The sequence below is a fragment of the Ascaphus truei genome, chromosome 12 (genome assembly GCF_040206685.1).
Source record: "Ascaphus truei isolate aAscTru1 chromosome 12, aAscTru1.hap1, whole genome shotgun sequence".
Taxonomy (NCBI): Eukaryota; Metazoa; Chordata; class Amphibia; order Anura; family Ascaphidae; genus Ascaphus; species Ascaphus truei.
The window spans coordinates 49,054,090-49,077,802 of record NC_134494.1 but is presented as its reverse complement, the minus strand read 5'-3'; the positions used below and the strand labels follow the sequence as shown (position 1 = coordinate 49,077,802).

Here is a 23,713-nt window from a genome sequence, read left to right as displayed (position 1 = left end):
CGGCGGTTCAGCCAATGAGGGCGAACCAGCCGTGTGACATCATGGCCGCACAGCCCCCCCCCCCCTCCGACCCCCCCAGCCGTGACCACTGGGGCCGTAGCCCTAGGGAAAGGAAAGAATCACGGTAGTAAGCAAGAATAGGTCACGTTAAAAAGCTACATCACCAACAAAATGTTGGACCTGCAGATGCTCTTATGATGTTCTCTGAACATCATGACACTAGCCAACGTTCCAAAAAGGATCACATTCACTATCCCCATGGCGTGACCAACGCGATTTGAACAGAAGAGAAGGGAACCCATTCTTCTGCTCAAATCATTGTGTTCATGTCACAATCACGCTATCCTGTACGCACAGAAGTTTTTAGGCACAACGCGATTATAACCTAGTTTTTGTTCCTGAGGCACAGGGAGAAGAAATGGGATGGAAGATAACGAGCAGAGAACACGGGGATTCACTGGTTTCAAAGGCTCGTGTTCTTACCCTCAAGCTACTCCTTCAATACCTTACCATCACACAACGCATTTCAAAGAAATACCATCACGAGCATTTGTTTTTAGTAAAGGGCTGTGCCACTTTCAATTCTCCGGCAGAAAAATGGGGTTACATTAAATCTCCTTGACTAATTTCCCAGGTTCCATTCAAGCAGTGGCTTAATTACATAATGTATTTGCATCAGCGATAACCTTGATATGAGAGCGCAGGACTGGCTCAAGTTCAAAACGGCTCTGGATCGGCTCCATAAACGCTCTTTAATATAGTGATAATATGCTGCACTTTTTTTTTTTTAACTCTCTATACAATAAAAATCTAACAACAAACTAAAGCAGTGCTGCTCAAATGTACGATTGTGATATATATTTGTATCATTTGATCCAGGGGAACCTCCAAACCTGAACCACTGTTCAACGAGCTGCAGGAACACCCCGTTAGGAGAGAAATTAGACTTTTTTTCTCCCCGTAAAAAAAAAAAAAGACTTTTTTGGGAAACACAATGTGGGTGTCTGGGTCAGTCTTGCTCCGGGAGCCAATAGAAAGGTGCAGAATCACCGAGAGAGCGTGTTGTGACTTTCTATTTGCGACGGAGCATCAGATGGATCCTCACCGGGTTTCAACATGACTTATTCAACCAACCCATCCTACCGCGTCCACCACTGCCTAATGTCCTGTTACTGCCACACATACTTAGCTGCATAGCAGGCAGCAATAGGGGTCAAAGCAGTAGTCCGAGCTGCCGTTTCTCCCCCGCCCCCCCTTTAATATGTACATCAACACAATCCACACAATGATAAGTAATTAGCTAAGTTGCCCATCGATCCGTTCTCCTGTGATCGATCGGTGAAGATTAGGCTCGGGGGTTCACTAAATGGCTGTCAGTGCAGCAGAAGAGGACCAAAGATGCAAAGTTCTGTGGGGAAGATCATGTGACTAGGCAGTCACTAGATACAATTATGCATGGCTAAAGAGAGAGGGCAGGGCTAAAAAAAAGTGGTGTGCCAGAGCCAGTTTCAGAAGTGGAAGGGGATGCGACTTTGTAAATGGTTGCTATTGAAACAAAAAATGCTTGTTACATTATAATACATTAGAAATGTCATTCAGAGTCGTTTAAAAAAAAGTGTTACAAGTATTTTCTCACAGTACAGAACTGATTTAAAAAAAAAACACTTTAAACAGCAAAGTTTAAGTCCCAGAGGTTCCCCATAATGCGCGGAAAATGTAATTGAGCTATTTCAATGGAAAGCATATGTTCCAAGCACAGTCGAGTTCAGATGACGCCACTCTTACTGACCGTCACTGGCAAGAAACAAGCATCTTTGTACAAATGTTTTACCAATAGAATATCTTTGAAAATGGGCAACTTAACCAGTGTGTGACCACAATACTACTACAAACCCCAGTTACAAGTAATTAAGCGCATTAGCTAAACAGACAGACACTTCCGAAGAATGCTGTGAACATTGCTATCAAAGGCAGCTCGCAGACGGAATATAACGAGCCAGGGTAGTTACATATCCATCAGACTGGGCATAGAACCACAAGAAAGAGTTTCTGTCCCATGCTGCTTGAAGCTTGATTGGCAAAGGAAATCCTGCAATTATTAAGGAGGTGTTGATGATCACCGCTCGCTGGGCTCCTAACAACCAGCAGGAAAAGCATTATACAAACAGCAGCTTTCATGTTTAAGTGCTGCAGTGAGCAGCGCAGTGCATTCCTAGTATCCTATGTCAGGGCGGTTCTATAGAGGACGCGCTTGCTGCGCCTTGCGCGCGGCAGTTATAGTTGGCTGTGGTTAGGACCGCGCGTGCGCGAATGGCAGTGAGCGTGGAGCCGGCCGACGGGGGAAGACGGGGAAAAGAAAGATTTCGCGCCGTTACCGCCACTGAAATGTGTGTGTGTGTATGTGTATGTGTATGTATATATGTGTGTGTGTGTGTGTATGTGTACAATATTAATAATTTATTTACCAACGTATTTATTATAAACATATTTAACACACGCAAACACACAAACACACACATACATGCACACGCACGCACACAAACACAGTACCTCAATGTGTCGCTCACTACACACAAAAAGTGTGCGGCACGTGCACGCGTGTTCGCACAGGCATTCGCGCGCACGGCCGCACACACTATATTACGGGCCTTGGGCAACGGCCCCAGTGCTCTCTGCTGCACGCGCGCCTGGCAGCGCGGGCACTGATTACAGCCGTGATCTGCAGTCTGTAGATGAACAATGGGAGCCATGGTGGATGGCACAGCCATGGCAGGGCATATCTGCCCTTCCATTGGCTGCCCGCCGAGCATGTGACTGCGTCACGGCACGACAAAATTCTTGTCTTCCCTGCCAGCGTACGCATCACAGCGCTTTGCGCGCCACACACATACAGCCACCTGTGCCTGCCCCATAGAGAGCTGTGCTGTGGTATATGGCGCGGGCGCCACAGCACAAACCACACAGGCCATTGGGGACATGGCCTTACTGGGCTGGTAACAGTCTGAATTGTAATCATGCGTTATCTTCACTAACGAGGTGTGGACTTCGCGCATTTGTGTCTCCGTGAAAAGGTTCACATCGATGGAAAACTTTGCAACAATTTCACTTAACGCTAAAATTCAATGAGTATTGCACGTTCTAATCATTTCTTGGGCTTACAAAATATGATCAAACTTAAAAAAAAATTTAAATTAAAAAGTCGTGAAGCTGCTTTCAGAAACCGAAACATCACATTTTGAACTCTTTGTTCCCCCAGACGTTTTGGAAGTGTTCTTTACCAACAGCCTCTTCCATAATTCCGAGGTTGGATCAGTGTACCAGAAGTAGACGGTTATAGTGAAGATAATCAGTTGTCCAAGTGTACTGGCGTTAGCCATCCCCAGAGAAGCTAAGCTGCACTACAACCCTGCATGGTTGGCTCCATCAAGAGAGAGTTCAAGGCTCCATTGTTTACACACTGGAAGTAGGGAGAGTAGGGTCTGTGAGAGCCCTTTAAAACATCAAGGACTACAATCGTAAAGGATGGAAGGATTTTCCGGATAATGTTCCAAAACAAGACGTGACGTCCTGAAATGTGAAAGCTGCGAGACTTTGGAGGAAGTGTGATAAAGTGTATCTTCACTGGAAGGGTAGCATCTGCCTCTCACTGGAGGCGGAGGAGCAGGCGGAGCAGCAGAAAATGTGGACGCCAAACATATAAATTTAGAAAAGAGGAAATACCGACGGAGATAAAGGGTTTCTATGGTGTAACAGCAAGTACAGCAAACTGCCGGGCCAAGTATTTCCTAATCAACCTGAAGACACACAAAAACTGATTTCCAAAACAATGCACTAAGATAACAGTGAAGACTCACCAAGCTATTAAATAATAATGCCGGGACTAAATAGCATCAAACAGTTTTCAATGCAATCAACGTGACTGCTACTCGCTTCCTACGAACGCTGTCTCTTTCGCATCTACCACACATTGCAGTTGGGGTATTAAATGCAAACAATGATGTCAGTAAAAATGCCTCCATAATACTCAGCTTCTCGCACACGTCAGAAAAGTAACAAAGATAGCAAAGTGGGAATCAATACAACGTCTTAAATGTCTCGTAAAACTATAAAAAGAAAAGAAGAAGTTGACCTCCGGGCTGTCAGAGAGCAGGTTGGCATTTACCCTCGGAGTGCCGGAGAGGAAGTGACACAGCCCCTCCGGCACGCCACGTTCCTTGGATGAGGTTCTCGGAAAAGGAGTTGTCCTCCTCTTACATTCTGTTCCTCTGCCGGCTACAATCGCAAGCCGTGCTCCACAGGAGGGAATGCCTGGAAAATGAGCAGAGAGCCCATGACAAAGTCACTATGTCACGAGGCCCCTGGAGTGTCAAACCGCATTATGTAGTCACTGTCATGGGGCCCCTGGGAGTGTCAGTGTCCATTGGTCACTATATCATGGGTCCCCTGGGAGTGTCAGTGTCCATTGGACACTATATCATGGGGCCCCTGGAGTGTCAGTCCCCATTATGTAGTCACTATGTCACGGGGACCCCTGTAGCGTGAGACCCCATGACGTCCTGGCTATGCTATTGGGCATCCAAAGGGTTAAAGTTGTAGCACCCATCTGATTCTATTCTGCCATGTTGTTCTATCCCAGGCAGTGGGAGTTTTCAAAGTGACAGTCTCCAGTTTAGCAATCTCTGGGCTGGAAGGGACTGCAGGGATTTGGAGGTGAGCACTTTCATAGGGTAAGGAAAGCCTTAAGAGGCATCTAGAAGATGCAGCACACCTCTACGAGTTTGCAACTGGTGATCTCATTGGTTTATAGTTTGTTATCACTGCCGAATACATATAGCAGAAAACTGTAAGCAGGTAACACAGCCGCCTCTTCAGACATCGGGAACCAGCCTCTCTGCTCCCAAGAAGTAAATGCAGGGTAGGAATCTCTAAAGGTCTTTGCAAAGTGCACAGGGAGAATACCAGGACATTCTGTATTCGCTCGCACAATTCTTACCCATTTTGGACCTGTTCACTAAAGAAGAGTCGCAAATCAGGTAAAGATTTGCAATATTTATACAGCACATTTAATAGAACTCCTCTAGTGACAAACATTAGTCATGTAGCACATATACACAATATATATATATATATATATATATATATATATATATATATATATATATATATATATATATATATATATATATATATATATATATATATATATATATATACATACACACACTTAGCGGTGGCCTAAACAGACATCGAAATTTTATGAGTCATTACTGACACAAGTGAACTCTCTTCCCATGAGCGCTAAAGGCCATGTCTGTACATACTGTGCTATATGTATGCACACACAGATGTCTCTTACACATACTAATACTCCTTGTTTTTCCATCCCTATACACCAATAGGGACCACATAGTATCCACACACACTTTCAGTTGTGCTTCAATCTCTTACATTTCCACACCTACCCACACCATTTATATTAACTCCCACTCCACACACCCCTTTTGTAAAGCACTGTATATACTGTGGGCTCTCCATTCATTTATATTCACACAGATATACACACACACTCTTACATCGTTTGCTTTCAGGAACCTTTTGACACCTCTAGCCATAAAACACATCCACACCGGGGGAAGGACCAGCACAGATAACATTCCAAGAGACACTGTTTTTAAGTATAACTTTTGCTTGCTTCATTCATTGTAACATCGCCGGAAGAACAGATCAGTGTATCTCGAAAGCTCGCACAAATAAAAGCATTTCGTTAGCCACAGAACGGTATCGTCTATTTATTTTTTGATTATATATATATATTGGATAAGAAGAGTGACGCACTGCGAGTGCTCATTTGCATGTCATTACCCAGAATCCATGGTTGCAGTGGAAGCACTGCATGCTAAGAGATAATGGGGAAAGACAACCCTCCACCTCCATTGCAGACCGAGGCGTACGTGTGTGTGTGTGTGTGTGTGTGTGTATAGATAGATACACACAGTGCATTTAGGAAATTACAGCACACTCAGTACAGTATTAAGTATCCTACAGAGCGTGTCTTTGCTGGATAGAAAAAAGTATCCAACCTGAAGAAAACACCAGAACGGTCTAATTATCTGCACCAGACAAAATGAATGCAAAAGAGAGGGTGTTTAGTGACCAGTAACACACAGGAGCCGACGTTTCGGGTCCCTGAAGGTGAAGGTTTCTTTGAGGACCGAAATGCCAGACTCCGGTGTGTTATGGGTCACTAAACACCCTCTCTTTTGCATTCATTTTGTCTAATTTGCAGATAATTATACCATTCTGGTCTTTTCTTCAAGACATATATACATACACTAAAACAGCGCTGCGCAAACTGGGGGGCGGGAGATTTTGCTGGGGGGGGGGGGGGCATTGCAGAGGCCCTGCGCTTTTCCCCCAGGTATTTAATTGATAAAGTACCACCAGGTACGAAACGCGTAGGAGGGTACTTACCTCTGTTTTTTTAAACACGGACCAATAAAGATTACCTTTTACCAGTATCCTTGCCTGGGACCCACTCTATTTCTGGCTGTGCGTTGGAGGGCTTTTCCTTTTCATTTAATTTAATGCCGGGGGAACGCGTGAGGCCTCGGCAACGCTATACTTACCGGGATTCAGAAGCTCTGTGACGCGTCGCCATGGCAACGCAGCGTCAAATGACGCCGCGAGTCACGTGACGTGACCCCGAGTGTCATTTGACCCAGCACCAAGGTAGGGAGGGGAGGCGCCATAACCGAGGCAGGGAAGACAGGGGGGGCGCAGCTGGAAAACTTTGCGCTCCCCTGCTCTAAAACACAGAAAAGTTTCAAAACGTATCACAATACTAAAAGGCCACTGCAAAAAAATTAAATATATATAGCGTTTGTTATGATACATATTAGTAAAACCAACACAAATGTTCTTCCATTACTACTTAAAAAAAAACAAAAAACATTAACAGCACTGCCACAAAGTATCAGTAATTCCCAGCTCGCCGGGTCACTTACTGAGGTTTCGCCTGCTGCTGTATGTAGTGTCAAACTTCCCAGCACTCACATCAGCAGAATAATGCTAAAGCAGCAGTAACCCACCACACGCTGGGGCTGACAAGGAAGCGGACCCCCTGCATCCCGTACTGGTAATAAATAAGGGGGGAGGTGAGGAGAACTGCTGCTTTAATTAGCTGAGACCCCAAAGTAACAGAATCCGATGCATTTCTCCGCAGAATAGGGACGTAGGAGGTCATGTCAGCCAGTTAGTGGACACGCTCTCTGCAAGGTGCAGTGTAAGGGGGGGATTTAACCCCTTGGGTGCCCGAGGACATGGCTCCTACGTCAGGGGGTCTGGCACTCCAGGGGATGTGTCATTATCTAACTGCGGGTTTTTGGAGGGGGGGGGGGATCGTGTTCTGCGCACCCGTTCTGTCATCAGTGATGGAGCGATCATGTGTGCAGGAAGAGTCGTGGCGCTCCAGTTACGTGGCCCCCACAGGCACTCAAAGGGTTAAAGCCAATAGCAGGTAACGCAAGATCTCACTGGCTGCCATATCTGGTGCGGGAGCTTAGTGAATCCCAGTCCTGGGGCCTTAATCTTGATATGCCGAGGCGCGGCCGTTCGGGCTGTTCTCAGCCCAAAAATTATCCATTAAAGTCTTTGGGAATCATCTGCCACCCCCCCCCCCCCCAAAAAGGGTCCGCTTGGCTATATACAGAATTACCCTGCTCAGACCAATATTCAATATGCTGAAGAGTTCAGCTCTCTTAGTGGGGCTAAAATCCTCCCCAGCACAGAGAAGAGGTCCTCACAGAAAGATCAGACCGCAATATTGGTTATAAAATAGATACAGGCAGTCCTCGGTTTTCCGACACAATGCGTTACTCAAAATGGCGTTGGATAGCGAAACGTTGTAAAGCGAAACACGTTTTCCCATAGGAACACTGTTTAAATGAAAGGTTCGTTCCTGAAGGCATTTTTAATGCTAAAATACACAAAATATTTTACGCAGACAATAAGATACGCAGCACACACAAATTATATAGTGTATATACTGTATTATATATAAAATATAACATAATATTGTATAATATAATAATATATTATATAGTATAATATATATATTAGTTACACATAAACAACTTTGCAAAGCGTCGTAAAATGAACATAGGTATGCATTGCACAGCGTTGGATAAGCCGTGCGTTGTAAAGCGAGGACTGCCTGTACTTTTGTAAGTAAGCTTGGAAACATTACGAGCTGAAACACGGGAGGGAACCGCTGCCCTCTAACTATTCATTTGTGGGCCAAATCAGTGTGCGCTCCCCCTCTGCGCCTGTCTGACCGGGAGAGGGTGAGTTAACAGTACAGGACACACTTGTTTGACATGCATTCCTTACACCATACAGCTGCTCATAGAAAGGGAACTTGCTTCATTTTCAAAGTAACCAAAGCAGACACGTTTAAGCATGAAAACACGCTCATTCCCAGAACATGTCCTGTAGTGTTATGTTGTATTGGCTCTTCAATAGCAACACGGCACGCTGCTAATGTGCTTGTGTTACGAATTCCAAGGACCCAGGAATAGGACTACTAGCATCTGTGAGTAACACCCTGTTACCATCATACTACTGTATAAAGTCATACCTCAGGAGCAGACCCTGGTTTCATGCAGATAATGCACATTTATAAACCGTCAGTCAATAAGCAGGACTGTTCTGAACTGCAAAACATTTCCGCCTGAGTATTATGCGCTAAATAACTTTTCTTTTTGTTCCCTCTACACACAGGCAAAAGCACAAGGGTCTCCAAGGACTAACATTTCTAGGGTGCTGTGTTTTGTAGGGTGTATTTTAATGCTGCATCTAGAAATTACACTTTCCAAATGTGCATTTTAATAAAGTACAAAAATAAAAATGGATATTAAGCTCTCGGGGGCAAAGACAAATCAACTGAGAACTTCAAACTCTGCAGGTGTCCGGGCTGCCTGGAATATAGCAAAGGTCCTATTGTACAGTAAAGGGCTGCGTTCCGACTCAAATGATAGAATAAGTTCATTAGTGTCTACTTCTAAAGGGGCACCACCCTATGTAGCTGTTCAATAAAAATGTTCTCAAAAACTTGTCAGTGTAACTGAATATCTTAGCGGAATAAATGCAATCACTTTTACAGCAACAATTTTACTTGTTGTATCCTGTGAAAAAGACATTCCTGTCTGCTGAATTTATGCATATCAGCTTATTATGGCTTCAGAATAACTTCGCAAAAATCTCAAACAAAAAAAGGAAAAACTATTTACCTGTAGATTAGACTCAGAGGATTGACAATCTTATAACCAAAAGGCATTTACTAAGGAGTGTAAAAAAAAATACAGCTGTCTCTGTTTAACCTATTAAATGCCACTGCCATTAGTTCACTTTGGTCTGAGAAGGGATTTAAATGCCGGCTTCTGGCAAAATGCTACAGACAGCGCAGCATTGTCATCGCTGTACAAGAAAACATCATCATCGCTAGACTATACGAAATGTACCGCAAAAGCTACTCACACTGTAAAGTGATACACAAAACACTTCCATCCCGTCGGTCTCTCCAAAAAGTTGTAAACTCTGCCTTGCAGGTGCGTTCTGGTGAGCAGAGGCCGTCTCGCACTGTAGATGGAAACTCTGGGATCCAGATTTACAGCCGGCCGCGGACATTCGGTGTTCACCAGCACGTCGCGTTTCAGTTCAAAAGCACTGGCGTCACGCTCCGTAGTTTGCTGCCCATTGCTGTTTCGCTCCTGCGGTAACGCGATAGGTTCGTAGTGCGTGTTAGCCGTGCTTTCATTCATCTCTAGAGGCGACTGTTTGTTGTGAAGATTCTTCTTGGTCGTCAGGAGCCCAAAGTTCCAGTCTCTCTTCTCTGACTTTGGCGACGAGGACATTGGAAAATCCTATTCGTGTCGCAGTCAAAAAATATATATATATGCGCAGAATGGATCCTCGGTTCTTCTTTTCATTCAGCTTCTCTTTTGTGGCTAGAAAGTAATATGAAAGAAACATTTGTCAGTGACAGACACGAGTTCTAATCCTGCCCACTTGAGCTCCCTCTTGATGACTTGCTCAATAGGGAGGGGTTTCAAAGACAAGGTTAACTACACACCATTCTTTCCCTCACCTTCCCGAATGCCGCCTGAGAATTTTAGGACTGTTTGTTTTAGGAGGTGCGATACCCACTGCTCAGTCCCGAGAGAAAAAAAACTACACAAAACACCCTTGTGTTTGTAAATGTCACCTTGGATGACCTTGTTAAGTAACTTATCTACTCTCGCGTTCTGGAGGCATCGAATGCTGGGACTGTAATTTCCTGCCTAGGAAAAGCAATACTTTTTTCTTTCCCCGCAAATTGCATTTGTAGAAGAAAAAGAACGGGACGGCAAATATGGCAATGACAGAGGGGTCCGGATTTTAGTCCAATGTATGGCTGGCATGGAATGGGCTATGACCAAATTAGTAGTGGACTAGTTAACAGATTAAGGGCCCTGTTTACTAAACAATGCTATTCCAGAGAACTCCCTCCAGCACTGGAAGACACGGTTTACAGTCCGTTCATGTGAATGGCCCGTAAGGTCTAATAAAATTAGCACCAAGCCCAGTAAATACGGACTGTAGGTCTTGGGACATATATACAGAAATATATATTTTTTAAAGCTGTAAATTGGCTAAAAACAAATCACAATCACGTGCAATTATTGTGTATTAAAGTCAGTTACGTGTCGGCTGGTAAAGCATTTGTTGAAAGCAAAGAGGTGAATACAGAGGTTGCAATTGTGAATTCTTTCGTGGGATTTACCATCAATGACAGCGGCACCGAATGGCCCAGACCAACAGAAAGAAGGGTGCTAAGCTTTAGCACGCCTCCACCTCCATTCATATGAAAGAGAGTGGAGGAGTGCTAAGGCACGGGTGCTCAACGCCAGTACTCAAGACCCCACCAACAGGTCAGGTTTTCAGGATAGATGAACAAAAAACAGCCATTCATAGCTCAAAAGTACTTGAACTTTCAACAGTCCAATAGTATGTTGATGTAGTATATATTTATATTGTCTGGGTATATTCATCAGTCAATACTCCTTGAGAAAGCGCTGTTAGCGTGAAACGCGTGGGAGGAGAATCCCCCTGTTTTGTCCCCAGTATGTCTTTTGTTTTTTTATCATGTAGATTAATTTAAAGTATATATTTTTGTAGTTACCCGGTGAGTTGCTGAGTGCTTTTTCCTTGGGTTCGTTGTTCATCCAATCCTCCGCTACTTTTTCAGGATATCCTAGCTTCACCACAGGTTCCTCTGAGGCTCATTTGAAGACTGAGCCTCCGGTGCTGAAGCAGGGACCGATTGAGCCACCTGTGATGAAGCTGGGATATCCTGAAAACCTGTCCTGTTGGGGGAGGGAGGGGGAGGTTGAGGTCAGGAGTTGAGCACACCGGTGCTAAGTCTTAGCTCCTTTTATAAATCTGGGCCAGTGTGTGTAAAGTTTTTCTTATTAGGGATCTACGTGCAGCATTAACGTAAGATTGAAGCAAAAAAAAAATGTATTTTCAGGATCTCATTAGAAGAAACTTTTTTGTGTGTTTTTTTTAAACTTAACTAAATAATTTTTTTTTTAACTTAGACTAAATAAATCTTGCTCCACTTCTACCGTTGAGAAAAGTTCAAACATAGGCCCTTAGATCAGTATTTTTCAACCCATGGGTTCCCCGGGCATCTCTAAAGAGTTCCCTACAATTTTCTGGTCATTTAAAAATTGTATCAAATACAGAAGAGTTTGCAATGCATCTGATCTCAGACGCGCTATTAGAGAGGGTTGGGGTTCCTTACAATGCATCTGATCTCAGACGCGCTATTAGAGAGGGTTGGGGTTCCTTACAATGCATCTGATCTCAGACGCGCTATTAGAGAGGGTTGGGGTTCCTTACAATGCATCTGATCTCAGACGCGCTATTAGAGAGGGTCGGGGTTCCTTACAATGCTTCTGATCTCAGACACGCTATTAGAGAGGGTCGGGGTTCCTTACAATGCATCTGATCTCAGACGCGCTATTAGAGAGGGTTGAAGTTCCTTACAATGTATCTGATCTCAGACGCGCTATTAGAGAGGGTTGGGGGTTCCTCAGAATTTCACTTAGGATTCCTTAACCAAAAAAAAAGTTGGAAACCACTGTCCTAGATTGTAAAATGATCACAGGCTTGGACTAGCCTTCTGGACATCCGGGGGGACCCAGTGAGCCCCAATACCAGGTGGACCATTAAGATCCAGATTGGCTCAATCGTCCATGACCGTCTGAGTGTGACTGTAGGGAGAGTCAGCTGTGCGTGTGTATGAGAATATTTATGATTTATGAGTGCAGACATATATGAGTGTATGCGTGTACGTACGTATGCTCACGCGGTTGCATACCTGGTGCCGGGAATGTGGTCATGGGCGCCAGAAACCCTAATAAAATGTAAATCATAGCCCTATAATGGGCCTCTACAACCTCCCTGCGGACCTTTAACAGATCAACCACAAAATACCACAGTATATGCGATACAAACTTATTTTACTACCAGAAGCGCCTGCACGCATGGCAACAGCCCTGCAGCTAAGAAAGAGTTAAGTGCCAGGAAAAAAATAATCTTAAAAAGGAGCAATTCACGCGCTTTTAAAATTATTATTACGATATTTAACATAGGTTTGAAACTAGGGGTCTCCGGATCTGAACCCCATTAATTTTGCCCCCGCTTCCTGAGATACAGCCCTCCGAGGGGGGTGCCAGTATCTAGGGCAAAAATTAAAGATCCGGTGTCACGCGGGCCAATGGGAAGCCGAACCTCATGACATCACGGCTTCCTATTGGCCGGCAGGGAGCGGGAGCTTTGAAACTCCGCCATTACGTGAACCCTGCTAGCCAAGCGGAGCGGCTACTGGCAGCCCCTACAGGAGGTAAGAATCTCAGGAAGCCAAGGGTGTCCCCAGAGCTGGAATTAATGGGGTTCAGCCCCAGAGACCCCTTGGTTCAATCCTATGTTAAAGCATTTTTCAAATTCACAAAATAAATATTTTTTTTAAATCGTGTAAATATCTTACTTCCATTTTCCGCCAAAACAGTAGGACGATTAGAAAATAAAACCATTTGTTAATGGGATGCAAACTTATTTCTATATAATGTGTATTAAAACATCTCACAGTATATTTTAAGAGTATATACTGTATACATATGCATAAATGAATATGCATAGGACAGAAACGAAAGGTCCCGCAACTGCAGTCGAAATGTAATAACTAAAGCTAGATAAAATACTGTATATATAATTTATAGAATGGTGGAGCCTGAAGAACCTCAATTATATTAACAAACCCCCAAAGAAAGAGAGGGAAAAGGGGTCCATTTTTTTTTTTTTTTAGTGATTGAAAGTGGAAATGCAGTTTTTTTAATTGAACTTTTCTTTCGATAATCTTCAAAAGGAAGAAAAAAATCATTATGGGTAAACATGGGAAAGATGTTGATCCAGGGGGTAAATCTGGATTGACGTAGGGTGCCCCGAGGCTGAAATCAACTTTGTTCAGCTCAGAAGACCCCCTGCTCCCGCACACTAGTATCAACCCCCCTCCCCCCAAACAAAAAATAATTACCTTGGCGGGTAGCTGCTAAGGTAGTGAAGCTGCTTACATTTTATTTTTATTCAATGTAAGCAGCCTCGTTACCTTAGCAGCTAACCGCCAAGGTACGGATTTTTTTGGGGGTGGGGTTGATACTAGTGTGCGTGAGCAGGGGGTCTTCTGAGCTGAACAAAGTTGATTTCAGCCTCGGACCCCCTACTTCCCGAGTTACAGGCCCCGTTATGGGGTGCTGGTATCCCTCTGCTTTGTTTAAATCCCCCGATCACGCGGGCGGTGAAGCGGGAGAATTTAAACATGACGGGTATACCGGCACCCCATAACGGGTCCTGTAACTTGAAGTAGGGGGTCCCCAGACCTGAAATCAATGCGTTCAGCTCTGGAGACCCCCTGTTACAATACTGTAATGATAAGATAAAATCAAATCAAGCCCCGGTAATCGCTTGTTAGAGGCGCGCAGGTAGAGTGACTGATTCAGCCTCTCTCTTACTGCGTATTCTGGAGGCCAGGGTCATGTGTAGGATGATTAGCCCAGATAGGTTCAACTCGGCCCTCTTTTCAAAGCACAACAAGTTCTGTATCTTTTCTTCACTTTATTTGGGGAAAGCAGCATAAAAGACAGGCACTTGTGAAGAGATGTTGGTGTTTAGATAATGTCTCTCTGTGGGTGCTTTGTAGTAAAGGACAGGTGAAAAGGTTAATCCTGCTACTAGAGCAGTTACAGCAGGTACTCACTCAGCCAGTGGTGAAGGTGGAAAAGGAAGTCCCAATGTATGCTGGGTAGCAAGATAGCCTGGGGACAGACCATCTGTGGGCAGAGCAGAGGGGGAGAAAGCAGACTAGCCCATTTGGGAGAAGGGCTGGGGTTGCTATAGCAACTCACTGAAATGTCTAAGGAAACCACAACATGTAGCAATAATGTTGCATTTCTGATACAGCAAGCTGCTGGGACAGGGGAAATAACACTGTGTCTATCACACGGGCACTGTGTGTGTGCACAGAGCAAAACACATGCAGCTGGAAATGAGAAACTGACGGGCAGAACTGCAAGAAAAAGGGGGGGTGAAACAGAAATGTAGTTCTTGTTCCATGACACTCCCCGTCTGGTATCTGGAGATACCACTATATTCTAGATATATGTGGAACATATGTGCAATATAACATAACATAACAGTGCAAAGTTCATGTCCACATAACGAGGTGATACCACTGGCGTAGAAATCCCTTGGCAAAGTCTTTTAGCAAAGGATGTTGGGTGGATGAACCGGTCCAGGTTAGCTGGGTTCACCACAATGTCTTTCTGTGAAAGTCTCTGGCACTGTTTCCTTTCAACTAATTTTACGCTATTTCGTTTCACATTGCCACCTAGTGGTCACAATAATAACTGATTTAGCAAATTATGACAGAGCAGAGATCTGCAAAATTGCACAAAATGCAATTTTGTGCAAAAAAAATAAATAAATAAACCCAAAACAAAAAAACACAGGCAATCCAACAGAGTCTGATTTTGGACAAAATGCTGAGGGGGTATGAGGATCTGGTAAGTTTTGAGCAATTATAAAGAAACAACAAAAATGCAACTGATTCGCCTTTGTCGTCAGATCTTCATGTAAAAACCTCACATAAAATGCACGCCCCTCGTCAGTGTGGCAGCTCTCTTCTCCTTGCTAGGGGAGATTTGAGTCCCATTAAAATAGAGTTCCCATTTTCCCCAGGAAGTTCAAGACATCAAAGCATATTGAATAACGGCCAATGAGTCGCCCTGCTCAGAAAGTATTATCAGACTGGGACTAGAGGTGGCGGGACACTGATTCACACTGACATTGTGATGGGTCTGTCAACAGGAAAGTCAAAAAGCGACACGCGCACCGACACGCGCACCGACACGCGCACCGACACGCGCACCGACACGCGCACCGACACGCGCACCGACACGCGCACCGACACGCAAACCGGCACGCAAACCGGCACGCAAACCGGCACGCAAACCGACACGCACACCGGCACGCAAACCGACACGCAAACCGACACGCAAACCGACACGCAAACCGACACGCAAACCGGCACGCACACCGGCACGCAAACCGGCACGCACACCGGCACGCAAACCAGCACGCAAACCGACACGCACACCGACACGCACACCGACACGCACACCGACACGCACACCGGCACGCAAACCGGCACGCACAGCGACACGCAAACCGGCACGCACAGCGACACGCACACCGACACGCAAACCGGCACGCACAGCGGCACGCAAACCGACACGCACACCGACACGCACACCGACACGCACACCGACACGCAAACCGGCACGCACAGCGACACGCACACCGACACGCAAACCGGCACGCACAGCGGCACGCACAGCGACACGCACACCGACACGCAAACCGGCACGCACAGCGGCACGCACAGCGGCACGCAAACCGACACGCACACCGACACGCACACCGACACGCACACCGGCACGCACAGCGACACGCAAACCGGCACGCACACCGGCACGCAAACCGGCACGCAAACCGACACGCAAACCGACACGCAAACCGACACGCAAACCGACACGCACACCGACACGCACAGCGGCACGCACAGCGGCACGCAAACCGACACGCACAGCGGCATGCAAATTGACACGCAAACCGCCACGCACAGCGGCACGCAAACCGACACGCAAACCGACACGCACAGCGGCACGCAAACCGACACGCAAACCGGCACGCACACCCGCAGGCAACTTCCTACGTTTTTACTAGGCTGTTAAATAAAATAAAAAAAAGATTATACATTCATGCATACCGATTCCATAAAATAAAAAAAGTCTCTTAAAAGTGCAGTGCCACATACCCAGCCAGAAAACATACTTTTGTAAAAAATAAGTTAGTCTAGTTGGCTTCCCTATACAAATCTAACCATGCTAATAGCAAAGAGTTGGCTGGTTGCATTTAAATAAATAAGTTACAAGGTGACTTCCTTAGGGGCCTCTGAATGGGGAAGTGGTTGTCAATCAAGTGTTTTCTTTCCCCTTATCCCGCCCCTTGTCCTTATCAGAGAACCGGTAGAGATACAGCAAGGAGGGGCGAGGGTAGGACAACATCGCTTGAAGTCTTCAAGAACAGCAGTGAGAGGATTATCATGGGAAAGTGGAGGAGGTGTGAACAGTCCCGTGTATGAGAGAGGCGAGGAGATGTAAACAGTGCCGTGTATGAGAGAGGCGAGGAGGTGTGAACAGTGCCGTGTATGAGAGAGGCGAGGAGGTGTGAACAGTGCCGTGTATGAGAGAGGCGAGGAGATGTGAACAGTGCCGTGTATGAGAGAGGTGAGGAGGCGAGGGGCTGAGAACCTCAGCAGGATGAACACTCATTATTACGGTATTCTCTTAGGAGAACCACCTGAGCAGACTCCTATACAGAAACAAAGCACTACTGAAGGTACAATCCTGAATAGCTGAGCAAAAGCACAATTTTGTAAATAATTTAACAATTAATTACCGACTCCCCCCCCACTCCCCCAGCATTTGGAATGGGATGTCCCCCCGCCAGAGCTGAACCACGTCGCCGTTCCCTCCCCCCTGGTTTCTGAGATACTTACAGAATTAAAATGTCCCCTTTGGGAAAACAAAATGGCTGCCAAATCTCAGGCCAATAGGAAGCCACATCATTCATTCAGCCTTCTCATTGGACAGCCAGTTAAATCCCCTTTAAGAACCAGGAAGTAATGCCGATAACTTTTTTTTAATTTATACAGTAAGTATCGCGGAACCGGCGATATAGCGCTGTTCAGGTGCGAGGAGCTCCCAGATTCCACCGTTTCACAATAAAAAACAGGCGTTTGTTTTGGGGACTGCTGCTTTAAACAAAAACAACCATTAAGCAGACCTGCAGACCACCTAACGGGGTTTAAAAGAAACAAATAAAATAAAAAGTATTTGCTCTTTCAACTGATCAAATAACATAGAAACACAGAATGTGACTGCTGATAACTACTCATTTACTTCCTGTATTAGCCCCTACCACCCATGCTGGGAGGCGAAGCCGTGAATCCACCACTCTATCACCAAGACTCCCTTACCCTTCCCGTGAGCCTCCCAAGGACAGGAGAACACACAGATTCCGGGCCAGACCTCTTGCTCCAACACTTCTCCTTCTCTGAAATATGTCCGCCCCCCCACGCTGTGAATAAATGAGATCCTTTAGTCTTGCCTGGTCGGTTTCATGGTGTGGCTCATGCACTGTATACACAATGTCTAATTTATTAATGTTCTGAACACTACTCTAAGTGAGGTCTTACCAGTGATCTATAAATAATGCTGCAGTGAATAAAGGGGCATCCCCTCTCCTAGGACCAAAACAAATTCATTCCAGTGACATCTTTAAGGGGTTTGATCTGGGTGATGGGTGCCTTATTTTTTTTCTTCTTCAAACCCAGATCTGATATCTGTAAGCACTAAAAAAATAAATAAATGTCAAGTTGAATTTGGGAGGGGTGTGATTTCCCCTGGCTGCTCCCCTTTGTGTGATGTCACTGCGTATTCTGGAAGTTCCTGTACAGCCAGAGCCCCCCCCCCCCCCCACCTATCTTTATTGGCTCTGTGATGAGGACAGGGTGGAGATGAAGGTAAAGAAAGAGGACCCTAATTAATTCACCTTGTAACTCCCCCCCGCCCCCCAAATGAAAGCAGTCAATGCTTTGCTATTACACTGGTTAGATTTAGACTTCAATTTTTGTTTTCTTTGTGGAACGGCACCTTTAACAAAAGAGGAATAAAGCAGTTAATTGAAAATCCCAAACGGTGACCATTTTATCTCTGCCAGAAAGGCATGTATAGTATTTTTTAAACTTTGAAATGTCTGATCAGGATGAAAAAAAAAAAAGTGATCTTTATACTGAAAATTATTTTTCGATGAGTTAACAGGACGGGCAACTTTAGCCCTGTTGATGTTTCTTTATGGTATGTACTGGTCATTCTGACAATGAAAGGGTTAGAAAACCTTGAACTGCAGAGAAGATGGATGTCTCAGGCTGGGCCTCACAGCAGCAGAAGTTGTGAATGTAGAAGGGATTAAAGCAGGTCAGAGAACATTACTTAACAAAGGGCTCAGCCACACTGCAGGGTAATGCTCAGCCACACTGCAGGGTAATGCTCAGCCACACTGCGGGGTAATGCTCAGCCACACTGCAGGGTAATGTTCAGCCACACTGCAGGGTAATGCTCAGCCACACTGCAGGGTAATGCTCAGCCACACTGCGGGGTAATGCTCAGCCACACTGCGGGGTAATGCACAGCCACACTGCGGGGTAATGCTCAGCCACACTGCGGGGTAATGCTCAGCCACACTGCAGGGTAATGCTCAGCCACACTGCAGGGTAATGTTCAGCCACACTGCGGGGTAATGCTCAGCCACACTGCGGGGTAATGCTCAGCCACACTGCGGGGTAATGCTCAGCCACACTGCGGGGTAATGCTCAGCCACACTGCAGGGCAATGCTCAGCCACACTGCAGGGTAATGCTCAGCCACACTGCAGGGTAATGCTCAGCCACACTGCGGGGTAATGCTCAGCCACACTGCGGGGTAATGCTCAGCCACACTGCAGGGTAATGCTCAGCCACACTGCAGGGTAATGCTCAGCCACACTGCAGGGTAATGCTCAGCCACACTGCAGGGTAATGCTCAGCCACACTGCGGAGTAATGCTCAGCCACACTGCGGAGTAATGCTCAGCCACACTGCGGGGTAATGCTCAACCACACTACGGGGTAATGCTCAGCCACACTGCGGGGTAATGCTCAGCCACACTGCGGAGTAATGCTCAGCCACACTGCGGGGTAATGCTCAGCCACACTGCGGGGTAATGCTCAGCCACACTACGGGGTAATGCTCAGCCACACTGCAGGGTAATGCTCAGCCACACTGCGGGGTAATGCTCAGCCACACTGCAGGGTAATGCTCAGCCACACTGCGGGGCAATGCTCAGCCACACTGCAGGGTAATGCTCAGCCACACTGCAGGGTAATGCTCAGCCACACTGCGGGGTAATGCTCAGCCACACTGCAGGGTAATGCTCAGCCACACTGCGGGGCAATGCTCAGCCACACTGCGGGGCAATGCTCAGCCACACTGCGGGGTAATGCTCAGCCACACTGCGGGGTAATGCTCAGCCACACTGCGGGGCAATGCACAGCCACACAGCGGGGTAATGCTCAGCCACACTGCAGGGTAATGCTCAGCCACACTGCGGGGTAATGCTCAGCCACACTGCGGGGTAATGCTCAGCCACACTGCGGGGTAATGCTCAGCCACACTGCGGGGTAATGCTCAGCCACACTGCGGGGTAATGCTCAGCCACACTGCGGGGTAATGCTCAGCCACACTGCGGGGTAATGCTCAGCCACACTGCGGGGTAATGCTCAGCCACACTGCGGGGTAATGCTCAGCCACACTGCGGGGTAATGCTCAGCCACACTGCGGGGTAATGCTCAGCCACACTGCGGGGTAATGCTCAGCCACACTGCGGGGTAATGCTCAGCCACACTGCGGGGTAATGCTCAGCCACACTGCGGGGTAATGCTCAGCCACACTGCGGGGTAATGCTCAGCCACACTGCGGGGTAATGCTCAGCCACACTGCGGGGTAATGCTCAGCCACACTGCGGGGTAATGCTCAGCCACACTGCGGGGTAATGCTCAGCCACACTGCGGGGTAATGCTCAGCCACACTGCGGGGTAATGCTCAGCCACACTGCGGGGTAATGCTCAGCCACACTGCGGGGTAATGCTCAGCCACACTGCGGGGTAATGCTCAGCCACACTGCGGGGTAATGCTCAGCCACACTGCGGGGTAATGCTCAGCCACACTGCGGGGTAATGCTCAGCCACACTGCGGGGTAATGCTCAGCCACACTGCGGGGTAATGCTCAGCCACACTGCGGGGTAATGCTCAGCCACACTGCGGGGTAATGCTCAGCCACACTGCGGGGTAATGCTCAGCCACACTGCGGGGTAATGCTCAGCCACACTGCGGGGTAATGCTCAGCCACACTGCGGGGTAATGCTCAGCCACACTGCGGGGTAATGCTCAGCCACACTGCGGGGTAATGCTCAGCCACACTGCGGGGTAATGCTCAGCCACACTGCGGGGTAATGCTCAGCCACACTGCGGGGTAATGCTCAGCCACACTGCGGGGTAATGCTCAGCCACACTGCGGGGTAATGCTCAGCCACACTGCGGGGTAATGCTCAGCCACACTGCGGGGTAATGCTCAGCCACACTGCGGGGTAATGCTCAGCCACACTGCGGGGTAATGCTCAGCCACACTGCGGGGTAATGCTCAGCCACACTGCGGGGTAATGCTCAGCCACACTGCGGGGTAATGCTCAGCCACACTGCGGGGTAATGCTCAGCCACACTGCGGGGTAATGCTCAGCCACACTGCGGGGTAATGCTCAGCCACACTGCGGGGTAATGCTCAGCCACACTGCGGGGTAATGCTCAGCCACACTGCGGGGTAATGCTCAGCCACACTGCTGGGTAATGCTCAGCCACACTGCGGGGTAATGCTCAGCCACACTGCGGGGTAATGCTCAGCCACACTGCGGGGTAATGCTCAGCCACACTGCGGGGTAATGCTCAGCCACACTGCGGGGTAATGCGTTGCTATACCAAACAAGGCTGCAATTCCCCCCTGCTGGCATGTATAGCAGGGAATGTTCTTCATGTAATTAAAGCGGGATTGTTTTGTATTTGATCAATAATATGCTGGCATAATTAGTGTGTTTGTGTATATAATTTTTTTCTTATACTTGCATAAGTATCCGGCCGTTCCTCCTTCTCTTACTATGCACCCCAAAACTGGAACAGGCTCTCACAGCCACCACCAGTCTAAGTTCTTTCATAACTAAGGCTGTCTCACATTTTAATCTGGTCTGTAACTGTTTCATACGCCCATAATATACATCTTCTCTAACTGTGCATGCAATGTCTTGTATATAATAAATACCCTGCTCATTTATGTAACTATTTGTAACCATGTATTATTTCTCATATTAACTCTGTGCCCAGGACATACTTGAAAACGAGAGGTAACTCTCAATGTATTACTTCCTGGTAAAACATTTTATAAATAAAATAAAATTACCAAAACAAAAATATTACTTTGAATGAGAGAAACCTGTCATCATACAATGGCCAAGAAATAAACATCTCTCAACAGGAATCTGCAGCCCAGTGATATAAGTGATAAAGAAAGTACAGAATCACTGTATGAAGCAGCCAAGGCATTGCTGTAACACACCACACAAAGAAAAGGCTTTTTAAAGACATGCTTTAAGACAGCCAAGCTGCAGGCATGCAGCACGTATGCTGGGCATGAAGATGTACACAAGGTATCACAGAAGCAAAACAATGTCGAAAGAGGCAGGAAAAGTAGGTTATAAACACAGTGTGTCTGGGGTCCCGCAACACATGGATACATGTAATGATATTCTGATACACACACAGCAACACACACAAAGTCATAGAAACAGGCGACACACAGCAACACACAAAGTCATAGAAACAGGCGACACACGGATGGATATAAACAGATGTGCACATGTACGAAGATACACAGACACACACGCTTATATACTCCTACTGTATATAACACAAACTCTGCACCCCCCCCCCCCCCTATATGGGTGCTACGCCCACTACTTACACAGCAATCACTTATTGTCTCAGAGTACATTTGAAAATCGCTGTACAGGCCCCAGATCTTACCGACTTCTCCAGCATATTTCCGCGCTCGCTTGAAGATCACAGCGGAAAGGAGAAAGGTGTAGGAAGTGCTAGGGTTTCCTCTCGGATTGCATGCTAAGAGCGTGCAAACTCTAAAAACACAACTTCTCTGGCGCTTCCTTTCTGGGTTTCAGGGCATTTCTGCCTCGCCGTGAAAGAAAAGAAAAAAGGTCTTCCTCAAAATGGAATTTCAGGCTAAAGTTAGATGGTTAACGCACAAGGGGTTTTTTTTGTGATACAGGAAGCATGTCCATTAACACAAGAAGCTCTGCTGCTCCTGCTGCTGCTGCTCCTGCTGCTGGCAGCCATTAAACATCATGTAACCTGAGACACTTCTTTTGACAAACTACCTCCTTGGCTTCTGCTGGTCTCTGATCGTTTAACCCTGAAATCCCCATGCAGCTGAAGTTTTGGTTCCCTATAGGCTTAAGCTTGCTGCATGGTCACAGCTTTGAGCACAGCCAGGGTTAAGGTGCATACCCAGAAAACCCACCCACAGACAGCTGTTTCGACCTTTATGGGTCTCATCAGTGTGGGGTTGGTAAACTGGGTATGCAAAGAAGCTAAAGGATGGGGTTTACCATACTGAGTTAAGTTATGGTGAGTAAAAAAATGTGACATATATATAATACAAGGTGTGTGTGTGTGTATGTATATATATATATATATATATATATATATATATATATATATATATATATATGCAAATATAGCTGTATGCTCATCTGCATGTCTTAGGCAGGTCTGCAACCCCGCCTTTATATATAATCAAAAAATAAATAGATATATATATACATATATATATATAATCAAAAAATAAATAGATGATACCGTTCTGTGGCTAACGAAATGCTTTTATTTGTGCGAGCTTTCGAGATACACTGATCTCTTCTTCCGGCGATGTTACAATGAATGAAGCAAAAGGATTACTTAAAAACAGTGTCTCTTGGAATGATATCTGTGCTGTTCCTTCCCCCGGTGTGGATGTGTTTTATGGCTAGAGGTGTCAAAAGGTTAATGAAAGCAAGTGATGAAAGAGTGTGTATGTGTATCAGTGTGAATAAAAATTAATGGGGAGCCCACAGTATATACAGTGCTTTACACAAGGTGTGTGTGGAGTGGGAGTGGATATAAATGGTGTGGGTGGGTGTGGAAATGTGAAAGTTTGTAGCACAACTAAAAGTGTGTGTGGATACTATGTGGTCCTTATTGGTGAATAGGGATGGAAAAATAAGGAGTATTAGTATGTGTGAGAGACAGCTGTGTGTGCATACATATAGCACAATATGTACAGACATGGCCTTTAGCG

The 23,713-nt window shown here is 46.2% G+C and overlaps 1 protein-coding gene across 1 annotated transcript in view; it reads right to left on the bottom strand.

Moving 5' to 3' along the window:
• The window catches only part of KCNQ1 (potassium voltage-gated channel subfamily Q member 1), a 100,026-nt gene extending 77,288 nt beyond the window's left edge, over positions 1-22,738 (bottom strand). Inside the window, exons 1-2 of the mRNA XM_075567652.1 lie at positions 22,387-22,738; positions 9,535-10,004 (exon numbers count right to left, since the gene is read on the bottom strand). Of these exons, the coding sequence (XP_075423767.1) occupies positions 9,535-9,911 (377 nt within the window). The 5' untranslated portion in view covers positions 9,912-10,004; positions 22,387-22,738. The remainder of the gene's footprint in view (positions 1-9,534; positions 10,005-22,386) is intronic.
• Between the last annotated feature and the right edge of the window lie 975 nt (positions 22,739-23,713).